The following is a 25,060-nucleotide window of genomic DNA, read 5'->3' on the forward strand; positions in this document are numbered from 1 at the left end:
TATACATAGAAAGTGCTGAGACCTAATCTATCCTCTACACAATCCTCTGCTTTTCCCACTATCCCAACTTATCTCTGCAGGTTAAAATTTGACATTCATAACACACCAGACAGAATACACATAAGAAGACCAAAGTTATACCCTATTACTTACAAATGCATGCACTAACATTTAACAAGAGCTTACCATGTACCAAGTACAGTTCTAATGCTCTATGTGTATTAGTATATTTCATCCTCACTATAATCATATATAGTAAGCCCAGTTTATCATTGAGCAAAGGGAGATACTTTGAGGTAGAGAGCTTAAGTAGTCTGTTACTTACATATTAAACTTGAAAGAAGGAGTTCTTGATTTGATCATATTAACTGAACTATGGTGAAATACTAAAATCCCTGAGCCTCTCTAGACCTGCACTGTCCAATATAGCAACCCCAAGCCACATATGGCAATTGAGCTCCTGAAATATAACTACTGTGGTGGAGAAAATGAATGCTTAATTTTATGAAATTTGAATTAGTTTGAATTTACATTTTAAATGAATATTCAATGAAACAGCAGACACTGGACATCAGTCAATGAAGGACAGTGACCCTTGAGAGATGAAAAACAAAAGAGACGAATCCTACAATCACACAAGCTTACCGCTGAGTTTCCAAGCTGTGTCACAGGAAGAAGAAATGCAGGCAAAGCCCAGGAGTCTCCCCGCATTGAGATGAAGAAGCTGAGTGTGGGGAGACCAAGGCACCTAGATTTCACAGGACAGCATATGTGAGAGACAAAGAGCAGAGAGAAAAATATAGAACTCTCTCAACAGACTACTGATCAATGCACGCATGTAAGAAAAGTACCCAAGGACAGAGAAAAACCACCCAAAGGAAACAGTGCCCAGCATACACATAAGGCAGAGAACAGTACCTACTCTCACCACTAGAACTGGAAAACCCCATGATTCATGGGGCACCCAGAAGGTCTTACCTCAGTGATGGAAAATAATTCATTCTAAACTATTCACTAGCACTGCTCTGAGTCATCTAACAAATATTAAAAGTAGGACCCATAACCTTCAAAATTATTGAAGGACTACACTGTACACCCAAAACTTACATAATATTGCACATCAACTCTCTCAGTCAAAAAAAAAAATGGATCCAAAAGAATAAAATTGTTTTTTAATAACTGTGTCCTAGAATAAAATTCAAGAATATTTATTAAAATGCAAAAAGATTTATCAAATACTAAACAAGGCAAAATTTACAATGTCTGGCATTAATCAAAAATTACCTAGGATACAAGGAAGCAGTAGTGCAGAGAAAAATTAATCAGAATCATCCCAGGACTGATGATAACTGCATTCCATCTATTCAAAGAGTTGGATAAAGAATGGAAACATTTTTAAAGAGTCAAACTGAACTTATGGAGATGAAATTACAACACATGACATAAAAAAAAAATAGAATTATACTAAGAGCAGCCGATACAGAACAGTTCTTAAAGGCAGAGTAATAGGAACTACCAAAAATGATACATAGAGAGAAAAGAGCGGAAGAACTTTTGAAATGAACAGAAAGTCAGTGAGCTATGGAACAACTTTAAGCAGCTTAACATACACATAATTGGAATCCCAAAAGTAAAGAGAAAGAAACAGAAAACATATTTGAAGATATAAAGGTCATTTTTTTTTCTAAATGTGATGAATTTCAACAGATCCCACACACAAGAAATATGAAGAAAATCAGACCAATGTACATCATTATCAAATTGCTTCAAGTTAGTGATAAGAGAGTCTTAAAAGCAAGGAGCATAGTTACATTACCTACAGAGGAATAAAGATAGGATGGCAACAGATTTCTCACTGGAAACAGTGCAAGTGAGACGACAGTGGATCCACGCCTTTAAAGGACTGAAAGAAATAAAACTGCCAACCCAAGATTCTACACCCAGCAAAAAGGGTTTTAAAAAATCAAGACTTCTTCAGACATACAAAACCTGAAAGAATTCATTACCTGCACTAAAAGAAATGTTGAACAAAGTCCTTTAGGCAGGAGAAAAATGAAACCAGATTGAAATAAGAATCCATGCAAGAGACTGAAGAACACAGGAAATAGTAACTAAATATGTGAGTTAATATGTGATTGATTTTCTTATTATCTAAATATGTTCAAAAGATAATTGACTAATAAAAATAACAACAATGTAGAATGGAGTTTATAACATAAGGTAAAATGTAGAACAACAATAGTACAGTGTCAGGGGAGGGAAGTATGCTATCAAAATATTCTTATTATACACATTAAGTTGTATCACCTGAAGGTACACGGTCATCATTTAAAGATGTATACTTTAAACCCTAAGACAACACTAAAATAGTGAAACAAAGAGTAAACCAAGAAAAGAGATTAAAAAAGAAATTATACGAAATTTTCAATTACTCTAAAATAAGCCAGAAGTGGGGAGGGGAGAAATAAAGAATAGACAGGTATAAAACAAATAACAAAAACATAGATTTAAGTACGACCATGTCCATAATCGGACTTCACTTGTAGCTCAGTTGGTAAAGAATCTGCCTGCAATGCAGCAGACCCAGGTTCAATCCCTGGGTCGGGAAGATCCCCAGGAGAAGGAAATGGCAACCCACTCCAGTATTCTTGCCTGGACAATCTCATGGACAGAGGAGCCTGGCGGGCTACAGTCCATTGGATCGCAAGAGTCAGACACAACTTGGCAACTAAACCACATATCAATAATCATATTAATATAAATGGCCTAACTAACCTTGATGAACAGAGATTGACATACTGGTTTAAAAAAAAAAAAGACCCTTCTATATATCCTGGCTATAAGAAAAGCACTTTACATGTTATTACAAGTCTTGAAATAACTATGACAGATGAAAGAAATTAGATCCTCCCAAAATGAGTAGACACTGTATAATTCTATTCAAATAAAATTTCTAGAAAATGCAAACTACTGTATTTTGACATAAAGCAGATTAGTAGTTACCTGAGGGTAGAGGCTGAAATACAGAAAGGAGGGATTATTTTACAAAGAGGAAACTTTGGGAGTGATAGCTATGCTCATTATCTTGATTTTGATGATCGTTTCACTGGTGTTTTCATATTAAAATTAACAAACTGTACAGTTTGAATATGCACAGTTTATTATAACCTAACTACATCTTAACAAAGCTGTTAAATTTTTTAATGATACTTAAAATTATGTATGGAATAACTTGCCAAATCTGTATACTGTACCTATAAATTATAGATGAGATTTTTTACTTTGGAAAAAATGTGAAATATCTCATTAACAATTTTTTGTATTGACCATATGTTGAAATGGTAATATTTTTCATATGTTGGGTTAAATAAATGTATAGCTAAAATCAATTTCACTTGATTTTTACATGTTTCATATGGCTACTACAAAAACTGAAATCAAAGATATGACTCACTTACTTATATTTCTGTTGGACAATGATACACTAGAAAGGACTTATCTGGAGTATTCTGGAAATATCCTATTGCCCATATTTCTGCCCAGCAGTGAGTAGTCATCCTATGGCAGACAAAATTAAATCCCTACCCTCAAAAGATCTCTACATCTTAATCCCCAAAACCTATAAATATATTACTTTACACAGCATAAGCCTTTGCAAATGTGACAGAGTTATGAACCTTAAAATGAAAAAATTATCCTAGATTATCCAGGTGGGCCCAATATAGGGAAAAGGACCCACAAGGGTCCTTGTAAGAGGGGGAAAAAAGGAGCAAAAGAGTCAGTACAAGAAAAGAAAATGTGACAGAAACAGAAAAAAAGAAATGTGAAACAGAAGCAGAGGTTGAAGCGATGTACCCACAAGTTAAGGAACGTGGCAGCTGCTGGAAGCTGGAAAAACAATAAACTGATTAGCCTATAGTGGCTATACAAGGAACACGGCTCTGCCAGCTCATTGATTTTAGCCCTTCAAAGTCTATTTTTCACTTCTGATTCCTGGTGTTGAAGGTGCAGCCTGGTTTCTCTTTGTTGCATACAGAAAAAAGTGAGAGGAAAAAGATCAAGTGAAGAGCCGTTTAGCAAAAAGGAACCAGGACTGATCGTATAGAAAATTCCCAGCCTATCCAGATTGAAAAGACAATAAAATTAGGAAATTCACTGTCAGAAAAGTCTGCTCTGGAAGGAAGCCAAGGATGTGGCTGAACCACTTTTTGCTAGTACTTCTGAAAGATCAAAACGGTCAGAATATTCAATCAACCAGAGGGTGCTTTAAAGAGATGAGAATTGTAATTCAGGGATCCCCTCAGTCTTCCCAGTAGAAGTCAGAAATAACAGAGATGGGATTTCTTGGAAAGATCTGTAAAGGAGCCTTTTGTCTCATGGACAGGAAACTCTCCAAGTTTTTGAGAATGTTATACCAGAGAAACACTGCCACCTAGGACTGAAGGAACAGGAAGAAGATGAAATAAGGCTGATGGACTCCCCAAATTCTATAGGCAAGAAATAGGTTGATAAAACTATTCAACTATAGGGACTTCTTTGGTGGTCCAGTGGCTAAGACTCCATGCTCCCAATGCTGGGGGCCCAGGTTCAAACCCTGATCAGAGAACCAGATCTTCCATGCCCCAACTGGGTACAGCCAAATATTTAAAAGTAAATTAAAAAAAAAAAAAAAAACTATCAAACTGCAAACATATGCTGCTGCTGCTGCTGCTGCTGCTGCTAAGTCGCTTCAGTCGTGTCCGACTCTGTGCGACCCCATAGACGGCAGCCCATCAGGCTTCTCTGTCCCTGGGATTCTCAAGGCAAGAACACTGGAGTGGGTTGCCATTTCCTTCTCCAACACATGAAAGTGGAAGTGAAAGTGAAGTCGCTCAGTCGTGTCCGACTCTTAGCGACCCCATGGACTGCAGCCCACCAGGCTCCTCCGTCCATGGGATTTTCCAGGCAAGAGTACTGGAATGGGTTGCCAGTGCCTTCTCCATGAATATATGCTACTTTTCATGAAAAAGAATGATTCATATTAACAAGTCATAAACTTAGAAGGCAGAGCCAAGGACCACAGAGGATGACCCTCAGGCCCTAATACCCAGTGGGGTTTGTCCTGCTGGATTTCAAATTTTCTTGGGACCAGTGACCCCTTTCTTCTTTCCACTTTTCCCTTTTGGACAGTAACTTCTATAACTGGAATCCTATACCTGTCACACTATTATATTTTGGAAGCAGATTCGTTTTTTCTAGTTTCACAGATCCACAGATAAAGAAAAATTTTGCTCCAAAACAGCAAATACTCAGAGTCCCACTCATTTCTGATTTAGATTATTTAGACAGTGAGACTAGAAATTTTTCAACTGATGAGTGGATGAGATTTTAGACTTTGAGCTGATGTTATAATGGATTAAGACCTTGGGAGATACTGGGATGGGGTTAATTGATTCTTCATGTGGGGTAGACATGAATTTGAAGGGGCCAGTGGGCAGACATTGTGGTAAGCAGAATAATAGTTCCCTAAAAATGTCAATGTCCTGATTGCCAAAATACATGAAATATGTTACCTTACATGCCAAATGGACTTTACAGATTACAGATCCTGAGATGGAGAGATTACCCTGGATTATCCAAGTAATGCAATCACAAGGGCCCTAATTAGTGAAAGCCCTCCTCAGTCAAACTCCCATGATACAGTTATTCTTCCCACCAAAGAAGCTGAAAATCTCTCCCTGTTGTTGGAGCATGGTAGACATCCCAGAAGCGGAAAACACACAAATTAGAGAGCAGAGATCTAGCCTAGGGAATAAATAAATGAGTAAATGACTAGACTAATGTATAAAGCAGGCAGCAAGCCTTTCAAAGAGCACATTGGACAGAGGAAATTTTAATGCAGTTCAAAATGTTTCTTCATCACCTACTACGTACCATGCACAATACTTGGCCGTCGGGATGTAGGGGTATTTAGATAGAAAGACTATTGCTTTCATGAAGTGTAGAGATGAGCCAGGCTTCCATAACAACTCTGTTGACAAAGTGTCAGCAGCACCTCTCAAACCAAGAGTGGGATGGTCTCCCAATAGTAAGTGAACAGATCTTGCACAATGCAAAGAGAAAACTAACCCAGTCTGTCTGCTCTTACGCATGCACCATCTATTTGCTTCACTGATTCCTAGAGTGAGTGGAAATTAACATATCTGTAGCCTTGTTATATATTACTATATAGGATCTGTAGATGTGCTGTATATTATTAACAAGACTGAAGTTCTCTGCACAGGATATATATATCATCCCATAATGTTGGTTCAGTCATTCTAAAATAATCCTTTTGTTATCTTCACAAAAGGCTTGGTTCAAAGAAGCCCGCCAGGCATTTTTGTATAGGAATATCCAGGCTGTCTGACTGCTATATCTGATCAGATCACTCCCCTGCTTCAACTCATCAAAGGCCCCCACTGATCTGAGAGTAAAGCAGAAAACTAACAAGGGCCTGGGTAATATTTGCAATAGTTAAAAAGTACATGGCCCCCCACCTATCAGAACGGACACCGGCCATAAAGCATCAGCACACGAAGCCCACGGACATCAGCTATATGTCAGTTCTGCCTACAGGGCCCAGTGTGACCTAGTCCCTGCCTACCTCTCCAGCTGCTCACCACCTTTTAGCCATGCTAAATGTCTTTCTGTCGGTTTCTGCCTTAAGACCTTCATAACATATCATTACTGCCCAGAATGTTCTGAGCCCCCACCTCTTCCTACACCAGGCTTTCTATTCATTTTCCACACTTCTGCTGACACAGCACTTTTTCAGGGTAGCCTTTCCCTGACCACTACCATCTCCCCACACCCATTAAATCAGATCTCCCTGTATACTCTTATTTGGCAACCTATACATCTCCCTCAAGATAAGTATAGCCAGTGGAAGTCAGTAATTACTTGCGTAATGACTGTTCCCTTCACTCTATTTATTTACTCTTATTAATAATCCCACTATTAGCATGGTGCCTGGTACACAGTAGGGGTTCCATAATAACAGCTAGTACTTCTGGGGGATTTACTATGTTATCAGGCGCTGTTTGAACCACTCTACTGGATTCATTCCTCAATCACTGTAATAGTCCCATGATGCAGGTAATAGTCCCATGATGCATTGTAATAGTCCCATGATGCATTTCAGATGAGGACAGAGGCAGAATCAGGCTAAGGAATTGTCCAACGCCGCCAAGTCAGTAAACGATAGGGTTGGCATGTGATCCTAAGCAGTCAGGCTCCAGGGCCAGGCTTTTACGGAGTGCACTATACTGCCCTGATGCATGCTTGTTGAACACTTTAACGAATTGTAGTCAGATTTATAGCAGGCAGAACCAAGTAAGCTGTACCCCTAAGACACTGCAGCCATAAAATATCCTCTGTGTGCATGATCCACTGATGAATGAGAGATGCAGATAGAAGAATAGGAATAGATGCATTAATAGATACGGGTAAACATATGGATAACAGTAGAAAAAATATCCTGTGGAAAAAATATGACTGGTCAGTGGCTTTCAAGGACTTTACAAATTCATTCCACTTCAGATCCCTCACCAAAATCCCCTGGGATATATATCACTGCCAAGCCAAATATTCCATCACCATGACCACTACTGCCCCCCTTACACCCTCAGAACACCCCTCAAATATCTAAGCACCCTCAGCATCTCTGGACATTCCTCATGGCGATAACATAGGAGAAGTAACAGAGATGATCGCCCAACAAATAACACTCCAGAAGAATATGCCCCAGGCAGATCCCAAGTTCCTCCCCAAGTCCTGACCCCATGAAAAGGAGAGAGATGCCTTTACCTTGAAATAAAAATGCTTTGCTGGTGTTGTGCAGTCCGGACACCTGCGTGACCCCAAGGGTGGTGTTCACAAGGTCGAGCTCAGTGATGATATCCAACTGAAGGTCCGGATCCAGCCCAAAGCCTACCACTGAAAAGGAACAGAGAGCCATCTTGTCTGAAAATGCAGACTTGCTCGAAACTACATAGAACAGAAATGGCAGAGGACAGGAGTGGCAGGGACTACAAAGAAGCCAGTGATAAGTGCTTGGAGATGCTCTTTTCCTAAATGGAAAAGGAAGGCAACTCTTTGCTCCATCATCCCACTGATACGATGGTTTCTTCGTCCCTTTGCCATCCCTGCTACAGATTGATAATCCCTATGCAAAACCCTCAGGGCCAAATATATTTCATAACTCAGAATGGATCATCTGTTGGAAAGCTAATTTGGCCCATATACTCATTTTATGTAACACCTTCAACAAAGTCTACATCAGCACCCCATAACCAAACACAGTATTTCTAAAGCAAAAAGTATGGTGTTTCCTTCTAATTGGTACAAGTAAAGACTATACACAGCCTCATATCAGTTTAAGTCAAGTTTTGCCACCAAAGGAGTTCAGCTCAGGGTAGGTTTTGCTGTCAATTGAGTTATCTTTTGGGTTTCTGCGCTTTTTTCAATTTAGGGACAATGGGTACAGGACTGTGGCCCTGATCTACCTGTTCAGACTGATGCAGAAATGACTACTGACACCACCGTCACCAGGAAACACCTCTGCAGAGCACTGTTAATCAGGCACCCACATGTGTGATAAAGAGGAAGGAAATGGGAGGCATGCTGTCCCTGCTGGACAGGGGTGACAGAGGTACTGGCCAGGAAAGGGAATCCCCAGAACCACGGGTGTACATTTCAAAGGGATCACTGAAAAGTTAGACTCCCTGACAACTCTTGTTGGAGAATTACAGGGCACACAGAAACAGGACCCTGAGCCTCCATCATCTGGTCTGATAAAGGCAAATCCTCGAACCTGTCTCCCATCTACATGGTGCTCTGTAGAATGATTTGCTCATGCCTGCAAAGTGGCTTCCAGTTATATATATATTAATAAGGCTAGCAATCACTCCAAGGGATTCTGTTTAAGCCATTCCTAAAGGCTGTGTCTGTCTACACTTAGCATCTCAATAGTGCAATTCTGATTGCACAGTTGGAAATGTTTTAATCAGCAACAGCTGTCAATGATTGTCTGGTGGTAACATAGTCACTGAAGCAAGATTTGGAGAGTTTGTCCCAGAGACACTGAGTACATTTCATTCAGGACATCACGCCCTGTGACAACCTCATCCGTCCTCCCAACCTCACCCCTTTCCCAAAGGACCTGCAGAAGGAAATCTACACGCTCCTCAGTCTTTTCCTGTTAGGAGACAAAGACTGCTGCAGCGATCTAGGCTTCCATCGATGGAAGGTGGCTCAGGGAAGGGTCTTGGGAGCCAAAGCCTGTCATCCCCTAGGTGGACAAAGGGTTAAATGAGAAGCACAGTGCACAGAGCCACCTTCTCAGTTTTTGTCAGGCTTCCCCTTGTCCTCTAAACTGAAGGTTTAAGTCTTCCCCTTCCAAATGCAGCCAAATGCGAGACCAGTTTACCCAAAGACAACTCATTTATTCAGTCATTCATTCACCCGTGTGTTGAATGCAGTAGTTTTTCAACAAATGTGACTGAGTGCTTCCGTTGTAACAAACACACTGCACTTGCTGCAAGACACTGGAGCTGGCCTCCCTGAGCACACATTCCTAAGGCAGCAGGTGAAGAGAGGGCAAGTAAGCAAATAGGTAAATAAGATAATTTGAGATGGCAATGTGCTTGTGTTTGTGCTTAGTCATGTCTGACTCTTTGTGACCCCATGGACCGTAGCCTGCCAGGCTCCTCTGTCCAAGGGGATTCTCCAGGCAAGAATACTGGAGTGGGTTGCCATGCCCTCCTCCAAGGAATCTTCCCAACCTAGGAATTGAACCCGGGTCTCCCACATTGCAGGTGGATTCTTTACCGTCTGAGTCACCAGGGAAGCCCGAGATGGCAATAAATGCCACAAAGAAAATAAAAGCTATGAGAAAATAAGAGTTATGAAATAAAAAGCAGCTTGCATGGAGGCTTTAAAAAGGACAGTAGAGGAAGGTTCCTCTGAGCAGAAACCTTAATGACAATAGGGGCTGGCGATCATTCCAGAAGGGAAGATCTGGGGTTGGGGGAAGCTTTCTATTTATTGAGAGAACACCAAATGCAAACCAGAAACAAACGTGGCATGTTCAGGAAACACACAAAAGGCTGCTGTGGCCAGAGCAGAGTGGGCCAGGGGACAGCGGTAGAAAGCAGGGCCCCTGAGCAGGAACTGCCTTGTGAACTGCAGCAAGGAGAGAGAGAGCATTCTAACTGCAATGGGGCATCATTAGAGATGAGGCTTCCCGGGTGGTTCAGTGGTAAAGAATCCAATGCAGGAGGTGCAGGATTGATCCCTGGGTCAGGAAGATCCCCTGGAGATGGAAATGGCAACTCACTCTAGTGTTCTTGCCTGGGAAATCTCATGGACAGATGAGCCTAGTGGGCTACAGTCCATGGGATCACAAAAAGAGTCAGACATGACTTGGCAACTAAACAACAATCATTAGAGGGCTTTCAGGTATGTGTTAAGGGGGGAAGAGTGGGATGTGCTCTGATTTACCTCAGTACATCCTACCTGTCTGACACAGACTCAATTCACAAAGACTGATGACTGACCAACTACCTACTCTGTGTAAAGAAGCACCAAGCCAATGGGCATCTATCAGTCAATGTCACAGCACTGGATGCCTCTCACTGAGACTGGTGATGCTTTTCTCCAAGCAAACAGATATCAGCAATTCAATGATCATCTTGGAAAGGAAGAAAAGCAATTAATATTTCAGTTTAACCTATAGTGCTCTATACCTATACGGCAGAGATTAAGAGTGATCTCAGAGGACCTCTATGCTGGTCTAGCTCTGGCCAGGAAGTTGGAAGGCAGTTTGGGGAATGAGCCCTTAGCTGGACACAAGACGAAGGAAGCATTCCTATAGTCTCAGTGCCTTGCACAAGGCCTTGTGTATGTCACATCCTGAATTTAGGACCCACAGAATTAACCAAAAAGTGGATGCATGATCACTGCTTTGGATACAGTGATCTCAGACAATATGCATATCTGGGGAATACCATGAGAGGACTGGATGGAATTCAAGCCAAAGAAAGTGAAAGTTGCTCAGTCGTGTCCAGCTCTTTGCAACCCCATGGACTATACAGTTCAGGGTATTCTCCAGGCCAGAATACTGGAATGGGTAGCCTTTCCCTTCTCCAGGGGATCTTCCCAACCCAGGGATCGAACCCAGGTCTCCCACATTGCAGGAGAATTCTTTACCAGCTGAGTTACCAGGGAAGCCCAAGAATGCTGGAGCAGGTAGCCTTTCCCTTGTCCAGTGGGTCTTCCCGGCCCAGGAATCAAACCGGGGTCTCCTGCATTGCAGGCGGATTCTTTACCAACTGAGCTATCAGGGAATCCCAATTTAAGCCAAGGAAATTTTTTAAAAGGGATATGGTTGACTGAATTCTTGGCTTCAAATCTTTACCCTTCCCATATCCACACTTTTTGCTATATGGCTGTGGAGATCCTTGGAGAAGGCAATGGCACCGCACTCCAGTACTCTTGCCTGGAAAATCCCATGGATGGAGGAGCCTGGTAAGCTGCAGTCCATGGGGTCGCTGAGGGTCGGACACGACTGAGCGACTTCACTTTCACTTTTCACTTTCATGCATTGGAGAAAGAAATGGCAACTCACTCCAGTGTTCTTGCCTGGAGAATCCCAGGGACGGGGGAGCCTGGTGGGCTTCCATCTATGGGGTCGCACAGAGTCAGACACGACTGAAGCGACTTAGCAGTAGCAGTAGCAGTGGAGATCCTTAGAGTGGGAATAAACTTCCCCATCCCTTGAGTTTGAGCCTGGTCAAGTAACTTGTTTGATTCATTAGGATGTAGTTACAAGAAAGAATAAAATCTGACTATATGCTGGCTCTGTTTCTTTTACTTTAACCTTTGCTTCCTGTTGCTTTTTTCAATAAAAGAATACTGTCTATACATAACAGCTTGCCTCAGGGAAGCCTGTCCCTCTACCAGAGTGCTAAACCAGAGTGCTTTTGTTCAGGGAAACATCATGACCCTGTCCACCCACTAGCTGCGAGTGTGAATGGCTACAAGAAAAAGCAAATTGATACACCCCTTTCCCAAGGCTGGTCATTCCAGGAGACATTTGCAAGATGAATGGCCTTTTTACTTTACTTCCTCACCTCCTCTACTCTGCGTTCCGTGGAGCCCTGTACCAAGGTCACAGGATAAAAATCTCTGGAACTGATCATGCCCCATAGCAACTATTGCCATGAGCCTCTAGATCTAAACCAGTTCCCTGACCCCATATTAGGTAAAATAACCACCCTATTACCCACCCTCTAGCATCCTAACCAATCACCTAATGCCATCATTCCAGTAGGAATTTTCTCTGTTTTGAGGCTATAAAAATTGGCTACAAGCCCACAAAAGCAGTCGGCTGTCCCTTGAGCTGGCCCTCTATTCTAATGGTATCTCCCACTCTAATAGACTTTACTCTCCTCTCATTCTGTTTCATGTCTAGAAATTCTTTTCCAACCTGCACAACGACTACGACATGTTCTATAAAAGAAACTGGCATCCAGACCCTGATAAGATGGTTATTTTGAGACATTAGTCGGCCATCTTCTTGGTCTGCCAGCTTTCCAAGAAAAGTCATTATTGCTTGCCTCGACACCTCATCTCCTGATTGATTGGCCTGTCATGGGATGAGCAGTGAGCTTGGACTCAGTAACAATATTAGCAACATGATACAAGCAAAGACTTGAATAAGCCTGTGTGGTGGAGCCTGTTCCCTTGTACCTCTGCATCACGATGAGAAGAGCATGGTCCAGTGGGGCCACTGGTCCAGGGAGATTCAGACACTTGGGACAGACACCTTACTTGGGTTTGGGATGATGCCCAGCCAAACCTGGTCGAGGTGAGCCAATCATCAAACCAGGCAACAGATGCATGAACCAAAATAAATGCTATTTTTAGTTTCTGGTGGCTTATTTGGCAATATTATTGTGAAAATAAGTGACCAATGCAGGCCAAACTTGGAGCCCTGCAACTAGACGAGCCTAAAAGGCACCCAGGTTCTGTAGAACTGGCAGAACACCCCAATGGTGCCCTTGGATCCCCATCTCCATGTGAGAACACAGCACCCTCAATCTGGAACACTCAACTAAGGATCACTTTCAGTCCTGGTCTCTTCCCGCTAATAACTCTGTGCCCTTGAGGGGAAAAAAATTGCTTCAATTCTCAGAGCTTCATTAATCTCAGCCATAAAATGGGGATGATTATACCAGCCTCCCGGGCTTTCCTGGTGGCTCAGCTGGTAAAAAATCTGCCTGCAATGTAGGAGACCTGGGTTTGATCCCTGGGTTGGGAAGATTTCCTGGAGAAGGGAACAGCTAGCCACGCCAGTATTCTGGCCTGGAGAATTCCATGGACTGTATGGGTCATGGGTCACAAAGAGTCAAACACGACTGAGTGACTTTCACTTCACTTTCAATACCAGCCTTCCAGCCTCATGAGGTTTCAGTGATAACTGTATGAACACTCCTACCACATATTTGGTGCCCTGCTGGGGCCCACTGCATCTGTCTTTCATAGGACCAGCCCTCCAGACCATTCCATCTCCCTGGTCCACAACTTCGCTGGACTTATACAAAAGGTACAGATGGCTCCCATTTTCCCAACCCCTCCACATGCTCAGATGAATAGAAGGGATTCTCACTCTGGCCGCACTTTGTGAAACCCATATATTGAATCTACGCTGCTGCTGCTGCTAAGTCGCTTCAGTCATGTCCGACTCTGTGCGACCCCATAGATGGCAGCCCACCAGGCTCCCCCGTCCCTGGGATTCTCCAGGCAAGAACACTGGAGTGGGTTGCCATTTCCTTCTCCAATGCATGAAAGTGAAAAGTGAAAGTGAAGTCGCTGAGTCATGTCTGACTCCTAGCGACCCCATGGACTGCAGCCTACCAGGCTCCTCCGTCCATGGGATTTTCCAGGCAAGAGTACTGGAGTGGGGTGCCACTGCCTTCTCCGATATTGAATCTATAGGGTTGATCAAAAAGTATGTTCAGGTTTTTCTGCATCATCTTTTGGAAAAACCAGAACAAACTTTTTGGCCAACCCAATATACTGAGCTCTTCCCCTAGAGCCCACAAATGAAGGGGCTTCCCTGGTTTCAAGATAACTGTACTGCTCTTATTATAAAAACATCCCACAAAAACAGAACAAGAGAAATCAATTAGCCTTCCAGATACAATATTCTTTTCTCTAAGTGGTTCCCTTCGAGATGAAAATACCTTATGCCAATAGCAGGATGAGTAAAACTGCTTTGCCCATTGCCTAAGGAATCAGAAAATCTATTAATAAGGCAGCATTTGCATGGCTTCACCTGAACCTTATATAGTATGAGAGTGTTGGCTCCATAAAGATTTTTTTTTTATTTTAATGTTTCTGCTTCTCGTCCAAGCATGGAGCTCCTGCCCTTTCCAGGGAAATTCTATTATAAGTTTTTTACTTTGGTTATAACTGCTCTATAAATGGCTAAAGCTGGGTATTGAAATTAAGTAGGATAAAAAGAGCCTCTGGGGGGGGAAATATTTTTTAAAAACCTGGAAGGCAGCATGTCAGTCTCACAGAGGCACTTAAGGTCTGACTCTGAGATTCAGAATCTCCACCCTAATCTCCCAGGACACCTGCTGCTGCTGCTGGCCACTCTTCAGCCCAACCCAGGGAGTATTCAGGTCCAAAACCCACTCAATCCACCTCCAGGGTCCTGGACCTAAGCTCCCAAGCAAATCCTCCTGGATCTGGCTCACTTCAAACCTAATCCAGCTCACCATCCATGAAGGCAGCTGTTTTCCCCAGCTCCATGCATGACAAACCTCACTGGAGAGATGCTCCAAGATCTCATTTACCAGCAGGATTTCACAATCATTTGATTGGATTTGGGCCTCTGAACTCCCACAAAGTTTCTTAATATCCCAGAAGCATCCTCTGTGCCTGTTCCAAGTCAGCCAATATTTCACTTGCTTACTGGAGGCCAGGGGCTTCTGTTCATAGCTTTATTATTCAACTCAGTTAACAACAGCTTGGGAGGTACTTTAAAAAGCTCTCCTTCCCAGCAGGTGGCAGAAAAAGCATTCACTCAGCCCCAGGAGCTCCCTCTACCCACTGCCCTGGTGACCACAACAAACTGGAAAGCCATGGGGCAGTAATCATTGAGTTTTGTATTATGCGCACTTCCAGGTCATTGGAGAAAACTCATGGACATGACGTGTTATTACTGCTGTTACCGTGGCCTTCTGTGTGTGTGCATGCATGCTCAGTCACTCAGTTGTGTCCAACTCTTCATGGCCCTGTGGACTGTAGCCCACCAGACTCCTCTGTCCATGAGATTCTCCAGGCAAGAATACTGGAATAGCTTGCTATTACCTCCTCCAGAGGCAGATTCTCTACCACCAAGACACCTGGAAAGCATCGTAGCCTGCTAAATTTCCATTATTAGTGATGTACCTGGAAATCTTAGAATTTTTCACCCAGAAATAACCAGAACAACACCTATCTTAACTCCACTTTACTCTTTAAAACAAGTTCTCTGAACAATGAGGTAATTTAAGCAGCTTCCTGTGACACCTATCATTAGATCTTTTCATATGTAACTGCTACTGCACTGCAGTGCTGCTTTAATTAAAATGTGCCCGATACCATCTATTCATTTCCATTAAAAGCAGTGATATCTGAGCAGTTCACTCAGTGAACCACGTGTTGATTTCATCTCAGGCTGTTAACAGCCCAGACAACAATTGTCCCACTTGACAAATAAACTTTGCAAGTGGCTGTTTGGATCCCGATCAACTAATTAAGAGCCAGCCTTAGCTACCTCAGAGGATGGATGTGTGATACAGGGATGATGGTTCCCAGGTAAAATCAAAGAGAAAACTGCTGATCATATCCCCCAAGTTGCAAGAAATTATAAGTAAAAGAATTGAGATATAATTCCCCCATGTCTTTCTGATTCTTCTGATAATTTTTGTAGTAGAAATGTGTAGCCTCTTGGTACTCTTTGAACGAGTACCAAATGGCACAGAAAACCCAAGCTCCCTAAGCAACTGCGCAACCAGTTCTCAGATCCTTCCATTCTTCCTTGCCTTTGGACAAGCTGTGCCCTTTGTCTGGAATGCTTTCCCCACTCCGTCCACCTGGAAAACTCCCTAAAAATCCTTCAAGACACAACTTTCAAATGTTACCTTCTGATTAAAGCTTCCCTGACCATCTACCACCCCTCCCCAGAATTCATTTCTACAATTTCTCCTCTATATCCTTAATACAGACTTCTATAGTCCCATCTCTCTTCCTTCTACCCCATCAAGCTGTACAATAAAAACGCTTTTCAGTCTCTATCTAGGTTCTCAGCTAAGCCTTAAGTTCCTGGAAGTCAAAGACCAAGTCGGTTCTTCTTTGCATAAGCAATCCTAGCACCCAGCAAGGCGCTCAACTCTTCAGTTGAATGAATGAATAAATACAGAAATGAAACTTCCCTACAACCGATTTTTTACAAGATTTAAAGGGGCTCAATGTGGGGAAGGGGAAAAGATTTTGTTCTTAAAGAAACTCCACAAGCAACGCGCCCAGGACCCACAATCCACTTCTGGGGAAGGTACTTTTGGCCGACTTTTCAAAGGAGTAACGAGAACAAAGGACGCAGGCATACTCCTTAGCGATGTGCACTTGAGAAAATTAAATGACGGATATCTCACCCCACCCCAACCCCACCTAGCTTCTCTCTTTGGTTCCCCTGTAAGATGCTCACCAGCACCAGATTCTCCACTAGCAGGGCTGGTCGCCCACGCTCTGCACTGTCCCCACTGCTCTGATCTTCCCGGGGACAAGCTTTTTCTAGTGTGCTCTTGGCTTTAAAAGACTAACCCATCTAGATAGGCCGGAACTCAAGAAGCGCTTATTCTAGGCTGGACAGAGTCATGGTATCTTGGCAGGCTGCGGAGCTCTCGGTTGGAGACTGAAAACGGGTGGGGATTCTTTTTATCCCTGGAGAAGTCCACACCCGCCGCTCTTTCATTAAGCAAAGGAAAAGCTGCCGCCTGCTCGGTCCTGGGGAATATGGAAAGGGCCAGCAGGAAGCTGCTGGACACCCAACTCTTGAATCCTCAGGCGGGCTGCTAACAGCCCAAGAGGGACGCCTGGGGAGCGAGCGGAGGGAACTTTTGAGCCCACCCAGGCCGAGCACCCATTCCCAGCCCTCTACAGATAAACTTGCTGCCTAGCGTGGGCAGGAGGCTATGCCTCTGGAGAGGAGAAATGAGAGTGATAAAAGAGGGAAAAAGCAGTGGGGATGACTACCCATCAACTCTGGGGTGCGAAGTCTGCCGCACGTTAGGAGGGTGGCTAGCGTAGGAATAAAAACTCGCGACGCCCCCACCAGCAGTGGAGAGTCCTATTTTTGCCAATTCCCTCGTCCAATCCACCGCCACCTTCCCCAATCTACTACTAGCTCCCCAGAGAAGGCGGCTGAGAGTGGGTCTCCAAACCCCCAGGGGACATGCAGGCTGAGGGCTGAGAGAAGGAGGTGCTCTTAACGTCCTCACAACTGCTTCCCTGGAGGCAGAACGAAGTGGGGACTTCAGAAAATTACGCCCGTTTTCCTGACCTCCCCTCCACGACCCCAACACGCAGCTACAGTCTGCGAAAACTGGTTTGGAGCTTAAGAGCATCTCCCTGGGATTGCCCCCACAGCTCCAATTCCCTCGAATTTGTCCTGCCCTCTGGGGGAGAAAGGGAGTGGCAAGAAAAACTACTTCAGGAGTTCCCCGGGGGAGAGGCAGGAGGGGACGAGAAAAGGGATCTCGGAATTCCAGCCTCGCCTGCAGCTCTCACCCCGCGCAGCGCCTGCCCGCGCCCCAGCAGCGCCCGCCCGCGCCCCAGCAGCGCCCGCCCGCCGGCCGGAAGCGCTCCCTCTGCGGGCGCGCCTCCCAGCCGCCGCCCCAGCTCCGGCCAGCAGGGCGCAGGGACCGCGGTTTCCCCCGCACCTGTCAAGTTCACGGGGGTGGGCTTCCCGGGCCCTCCCTACTATGTGGGTTTCTACTCGGAAGCCGGTCGCTAGCAGCTGGAGGGTGTGCCTGAACGGCCGCGCCCCTCACCCCTGTGCCCGCCAGGCCGCGTCCTCCGGGCAGGGGGCTACTCCTCGGGGGCATCTTCCACCGGCCTGTAAGTCCCACTTCTCACCCTTTCACCTGGAGCAGGGCAGAGAGATTCGAGGGACCCATCCACGCCCTTCCCCGGACCGGCGCGGAGCTCTGCTCCAGGTCCTCCCCAAGCCGAGGTGGGCGCTGGGTACAGCGGCTGGGCTCGCCCGTTTCCCCGCATCCCTCCGACAGCCCCAGCCGTGCTTACCTGTCCTGGCGGTGCACACACAGAAGCACACAACTAAAATCACATCCCTCGGCATCGCTCCCAAGGGTCCCGGCCAAACCGGGCGCGTGGAAGCCAGGAAGAAACAAATGCGCCTGGATGCCGAGACGCGCCGGGCTCGGAGCCGCCAAACTTGCTGGCGGGCGGCGAGGGAGGTGGTTCTGCTGCGCCGGGTGCCGCGCTCAGGGATCGCGCCCAGGAAGGCGGCCCGGCCGCCCCGCCCCCAGCCCGCCCCCACCGCGGGCGGCGGCACCGGGCCCGGACCCCGGCCCCCGCTGCGGCGCTCGCCTCCGCGCTGGGGCGGGAACGCGGGGCTTGGCCACTCCGGCAGGTTGCGCCTGGCGCTGGCAACGGCTCCTCCTCCGCAGCGAGGACGCAGGCGATCGGCGCTGCAACCTCTGTCACTCGGAGCACTGGAGCTGGAGTCCCGGGACCCGGGGGCCAAAAGGGAGGAGCTGGAGGCGCAGGGCACCCCCTCCCTGAGCTTCACTCTCTCCAGCCCGGAAGAGCCGGCGGAGCCGCTGCTGCTGTCTGTGCCTCGGCGCCGCGGTGAGGGCTGCCGAAGTTGCCACAGTTCATCTTGGTCGAAACGAAGAACCCCGAGCCCTTGCGGGTGGATTCCCCCCCCCGCCCCTCGTCCCCGCCCCCGGGGGAACCCCGACCCAGACGGAGTCAACTAGCGTGCTCAGCTCCTCCCTGGAGGACAGTTACTCCGGATTTGCCTAGGTGACTGGTTGGGGAGGGGCGAGGAGGGGGATGATGGCTGAGTTCCGTCTCACCACCTGTACCTCCAGTCTCCTCTCTCCTCTGGGTCCCTCTGGGGACCCGCTTTGGGGGTTCAGGGAGAGGACGCTAAGGCCAGGGAGGGGGCAGAAAAAGTGTCCCTGAGCCCGAGCGAAGCACGGTCGGGAATTGGGGAGTTTTATCTGCAAGCCTTCCGGTTCTGCAGGGCAGATGCTGCCACTTAGGGGAAATTCCTAACCTTTTTTTTTTTTTCCTTGAGTGAGTTTCTTGATGGTTTTGTCAAAAACCCTACTACTCTCCTTTCACAGTCAGGGTTTGGCCTCTCCCGAAGTTATTCTGGAACCCTCTCCAACACCATTCTTGGAGAGAATGGCTGGACTTTGTTTTAGGAGTGTGAGCAAGAAGACCAATCCTCCTGCTTCTCTGTGACCCCCTTCCAGAACCTAGCCTTCCCTAGAAATATCTCCCAGGTTTATAGCACTTCCTTTCATGAACGTTATTTATAACTAGGTTGCAGAGTCGTGAAATCAGACATGACAGAACCTTTGATTTACACCAAACGAGCGCCACATGATTTAAAACTCGTTGGCTTGCTCACACTGGTCTCCTCTCTCTGAGTCCAGCCCGGCCCTCTGATATGATAGGGATCCCAGAGAAGGAAAACGTCTCTGAACAAAGCCCTCCCTCATTTCCCAGGAAATATTTCCAACGTTCAAGAAAAATCCTCTTCACTAATCCCCTTCTTACTTCCTCCTAAGCCCTTCATCACCATGACCCCAGGAGCCCCCATTGAAAGTCACCAAAGTAGCAACACAGTTTATTAAGAGAGAATGTTTTTATCTACACACTCTGCCCTATTTTTCTGGATATTCTGGTATGCAAGCCACTGTCCCACTTGGCCCTTTACACTGTGGTCCCTTAGCAGATAAAAAAGGAAATGAACGAGCAGATAAATTCCAGCGCCTAACACCTAAGGCAGAAGAAGGGAAGCAAAGAAGTGTATTGCCATGCCCGAAGTTGAGCTGAAAGATTAAAAGGTAAACTGATGTCAAGGCTGAACAGATTCTCCATCTCTTCTGGGATTCAGCTCGAGCCCAGAGGGGATCTGTCTGCATTGACTGTCTGTTTTCACTACAGAGGCAAGACTTTCTCCTTCCACCTGGAGCATATTACATTTAAAGCTAAAATTAAAATCACACACTAGTGGTAAAGAACCTGCCTGCCAATGCAGGAGATGTACGAGACACGGGTTTTATCCCTGGGTTGGAAAGATCCCCTGGAGAAGTAAATGGCTACCCATTCCAGTATTTTTGCCTGGAGAATTCCCAAGGACAGAGGAGCCTGGCAGGTTACAATCCATAGGGTTACAAAGAATCAGACACTACTTAGCATGCACACAGAACATGTTACATTTAAGCTAACTTTAAAACCACACCTCTTGCAGAAAATAGGACTCCTCAAGTTGAGCTGGGCCTTGTGAATGAGGATTTCCCAAAACCACATTGTGTTGTGAGACCCAAGCCCCCTCTCTCCTTTGCAGATTTTAAATACACCTCAGTAGGAGCAGTCTCTGTGGCTTTGAGCTGTTGTTTCAAAGGTGTCTTACTGATCTCAGAAATCCTAGAAGTCACAATGACCCCAACCAAGGGAAAAGGTGGTCTGAGTCAGACCTTTAGAGCTCTCCCTCTCTCTCTCTGAAAGTCTCTGTGTAATTAGTTGGTCCTGTGGGATGGAGCTTTCAGTGTGTTCCATTAAAAAATAAAGCAAGGCATATGTTCTGACAAAGCTTTGCAGCATCACATCCATTAGCAGAACTACTGTTAATCTTAACAAGGTCATAAATCTTCCTAGATAACTGAGTACCTCAATCTCCTCCTATAAATGCACTTCTGGATTGGGGATTTGGAGTGTGTAGGCTAAGGTAACCTTTATAGAGCATGCCTAGCAAATTTCTATGGTGGCAATGAAGGGACCACGTGGCTGTGTGTTGGGATATTGCAATGGGACCCATGCTCAGTGGAAGCAGTGATGAGGCTTAGTTTACCCAATACCACACCAAAAGCCAACCCTCCCCTTCTGCATGGCCTCCCTCTATGATCTGTCCAAGAACAAGAGGCTTCCTTTGATTATCTCTCTGCCTCTTCTTCCTGACCTCTAAATATTGGGGAGCCTCAGGGACCCCAGACTTCTTGTTTTCGAGCCACAGTTACTGCTGTGTTCTCATCCAGCCTCATGGCTTTAACTACTATCTATACATGGGTGATTCTCACCTGGTGTATTTCCAGTCCTCACCTCTCCTTCAGACTCAGGGCATACATACTCAACTACTCATTAGGTGCCTTAAATGCAATATGGCCACATCATCAAAACTGAAAACATTTGTGTTTCAAAGGACATCATGGGAAGCGAAAAGATAGCCTACAGAACGGAGAACAAATCTGCAAGTCCTATGTCTTATTTGGGCTTCCCAGGTGGCACAGTGGTAAAGAACCCACCAGCCAATGCAGGAGATACAGGAGACATGGGTTCAATCCCTGGGTCAGGAAGATCCCCTGGAATAGGAAATGGCAACCCACTCCAGTATTCTTGCCTGGGAAATCCCATGGCCAGGGGAGCCTGGCAGGTTACAGTCCAGAGCAGCAGACAGTCGGACATGACTGAGCACATACGCACAAGATTCCTGATTTAAACTACTCGCATTTACTAAAAATTATTATACTCAATAGTAAAGACAAATGACCCAATTTTAACATGTGCAAAGGATCTGAATAGACATTTCTCCAAAGAAGAAAAACAAGCAGCCAGTAAACACATGAAAAGATGCTCAGCATCATTAGCCATCTGGGAAATGCAGATCAAAACCACAATGAGATATCACTTCACACCCACGAGGATGGCTAAAACCAAAAAGCCAGATAGTAAATGTTGACAAGGAAGCGGAGAAATTAGAACCTTCATATACTAGTTGGTGAGAATGTAAAATGGTTCTTCAAACAGTCAAACATAAAGTTACCATATGATTCACCAATTCTACCCCTGGGTACAGACACAAGAACTGCAAACATATGGCCACACACTTAGTTGTACACAAATGTTCACAGCAGCATTACTCATAATAGCCAAAAAGTAGAAACAGCCCAAATGCCCATCAGCTGATGAATGGACAAGTAAAAGGCAGGATATTTCTATAATGGAATATTATTCAGCAATAAAGAGAAATGAAGTACTAATACATGCTGCAACAGGGATAAATCTTGAAAATACTATGCTAAGTGAAAAGAGTCAGTCCCAAAGAACCACATGTCATATTATTCCTTTTATGTAAAATGTCCAAATCTATAGAGACAGAAAGTAGATTAGCAGTTGCTTAAGGCAGGGGGAAGGGGAAAGAAAGATTAGTAGGTGCCAGCTAAGGAATGCAGGACTTATTTGGGGGGTAATGAAAATGCCCTAAAATTGATTGTGATGATGCTGAAAAACTCACAAATATTCACAATATATTAAAAGCCATTGACTTGTACACTTTGGGTGAAGTGTATAGTATGTGAATTCACATACTATACACTTCACCCAAAGTGTACAAGTCAATGGCTTTTAATATATTGTGAACAGCAGCAGCAAAGATGACTTTGGGGACTTCCCTAGTGGTTCAGTGATTGAGAATCTGCCTTCCAGTGCAGGGGACATAAGTTCCATCCCTGGTCGGGGAACTAAGAGCCCACATGCTGCAGGGCAACTAAACCTGAGCGCCACAACTAAGACCCAACTAAGCCAAATAAATAAATATTTTTAAAAAGCTATTTTTTAAAACTTCTTTAGTGATCATTAAAAAATTGCAATGTGTTCCAAGTGAGGACTTTTAACTCCTCCTCACTCCCAAACTGTGTTCCCTGGTGGCTCAGATGGTAAAGAATCTGCCTGCAATGCAGGAGACTGGGGTTCGACCCCTGGGTTGGGAAGATCCCCTGGAGAAGGTGATGGCAAGCCACTCCAGTATTCTTGCCTGGAGAATTTCATGGATGGAGGAGCCTGGCGGGCTAAGTCCATGGGGTCACAAAGAATCAGACATGACTGAGCAACTAACACACACACACACATCTCTCAAACTTCCTGCCTGCTGCCTCTAAGGAGATGGCACCAACCTTCATCAGGCGTTCCAACCAGATAACCCAGGGTCACCCTTGACTTCCCTTCTCTTGCATTCATGCTAAGTCGCTTCAATTGTGTCTCTTTGCAACCCCATGGACTGCAGCCTGCCAGGCTCCTCTGTCCATGGGATTCTCCAGGCAAGAATACTGGAGTGGGTTGCCATGCTTTCCTCCAGGGGAATCTTCCTGATCCAGAGATTTAACCCTCTTCTCTTATACCTCCTGCATTTGCAGCTGGGTTCTTTACCTCTAGGGCCACCTGGGAAACCCCTGCTTTCCCTTAGACATAAAGAAAAATCCCAAACAACCGCATCTCACCACCCCTCACTCCTCCTGCCTCCATCCAATCCATGACTTCCCCTTTCCTTGGCTATTGCCCTCGACTTCCAATCGTTCTCTCTACCTCCTCTCTTGCCTCTTATAATTCAGCCATCCCTTAGCAGGCATAGTCGGCTTTTCAAGACATGAATCAGATCACATTCCCTTGCTCAAAAGTTCCCTTGCTCTTTTCTATCATAATTTGAATAAATCCAAACATCTCACAAGGCCTCTGCCCAGCTTCCCAGCTCTCTCCCTCTGACCTCCTTGCTCACCCCAGAATCTTGCTATTCCTTAAACATTCCAAGTTCACACCCTCCTTCCTCATGGTCTCTGCACTTGCTGCCCCCTCTGTCTGGAACATCCTTTCCATAAATCTTAGTGTGGTTCACTTTTCACATGACTTCAGCCTCTGTTCAAGTGTCAACTCCTTGGGGAGATCCTGCCTACAGAAGCTTCTCACGTCATGCCCATGGCTCTCTGTCTCCTAACCCTGCTTAATTTTTTTATAGTGCTTATTACTATCTGAAATATTGATTGATTTGTTGACATTTATTCTGTCTCCCCCCACAGAGAATGCCACAAGAGTAGGCTTTTTGTCTTTCTTGTTCACCACTGTGTCTCTCCACCTAGGATGACCTGGCATACTTTAGGAGCTCAATAAACGTTTGTTGGATGAATCAATGGATGTTGCCCCAGGAAGCAGCACGGAGAACTGACACTTCTCATTGGCCATCACCAAGGCAACAGACTGCCTTGTCCTACTGGCCCCCAGAGCTGCTCCACGGCTGACTCTATGCTCGGCAGTGAATTTCACAGAGGAAGAAAGAGGAAGACTCCTTCTTAGCATCCAAGGCTGAGAAACTCTCCATCTCATTTAGGGCCCTCCAGTCCCTCACCCCAGGGCACTCTCCTATGTCCAAACAGCCTTCCAACTACCTTCACATTTAGGGACTCATGACACATTTCCTGATAAAACTGAAGAGAATGGAGGATAGTTATGGATTGGCTTGTGTCCCCCACCCCCATGCCCCACCCCACCCCACCCCACCCCCACAAAAAACACATGCTAAAGCCTAACTCCCAGTGCTTATGAATGTGACCTTTTTTGGAAATTGAGTCTTTGCTGTTATCATCAGGTGAAGATGAGGTCATTAGTGGGTCCTCATTCCTTGTGACTGGTGTCCTTGTAAGAGGGGGGAAATACCACGTGAAGACAGAGACATAACAAATGTAAGCACGTGACAGGCAGACACTGAAGTGCTCTAAGTCATAGAATGCCTGGGGCCACCAGAAGCCAGAAGAAGCAGAGACAGATCCTCTCCTGGAGGCTCCAGGGAGAGCCTGGCCCTGCCAACACCTTGACTTCAGATTCTAACCTCCAGAACTGTGAAAGACTAAATATCTGTTGTTTTAAGCCTTCGGGTTTACAGCGCTTTGTTAACAGTCCTAGG

At 45.4% G+C, this 25,060-nt stretch overlaps 1 protein-coding gene across 5 annotated transcripts in view; it reads right to left on the minus strand.

Annotated features, from left to right (window-relative positions):
• NELL1 (neural EGFL like 1) overlaps positions 1–19,067 on the minus strand; it is a 1,046,196-nt gene extending 1,027,129 nt beyond the window's left edge. For all 5 annotated transcript variants that reach the window (XM_044943466.2, XM_044943468.2, XM_025286290.3 and 2 more), the window contains exons 1-2: positions 18,379–19,067; positions 7,828–7,956 (exon numbers count right to left, since the gene is read on the minus strand). In XM_044943466.2, coding sequence (XP_044799401.2) covers positions 7,828–7,956; positions 18,379–18,433 — 184 coding nt within the window. In that variant the 5' untranslated portion in view covers positions 18,434–19,067. The remainder of the gene's footprint in view (positions 1–7,827; positions 7,957–18,378) is intronic.
• Between the last annotated feature and the right edge of the window lie 5,993 nt (positions 19,068–25,060).

The sequence above is a fragment of the Bubalus bubalis genome, chromosome 5 (assembly GCF_019923935.1).
Source record: "Bubalus bubalis isolate 160015118507 breed Murrah chromosome 5, NDDB_SH_1, whole genome shotgun sequence".
Classification (NCBI taxonomy): domain Eukaryota; kingdom Metazoa; phylum Chordata; class Mammalia; order Artiodactyla; family Bovidae; genus Bubalus; species Bubalus bubalis.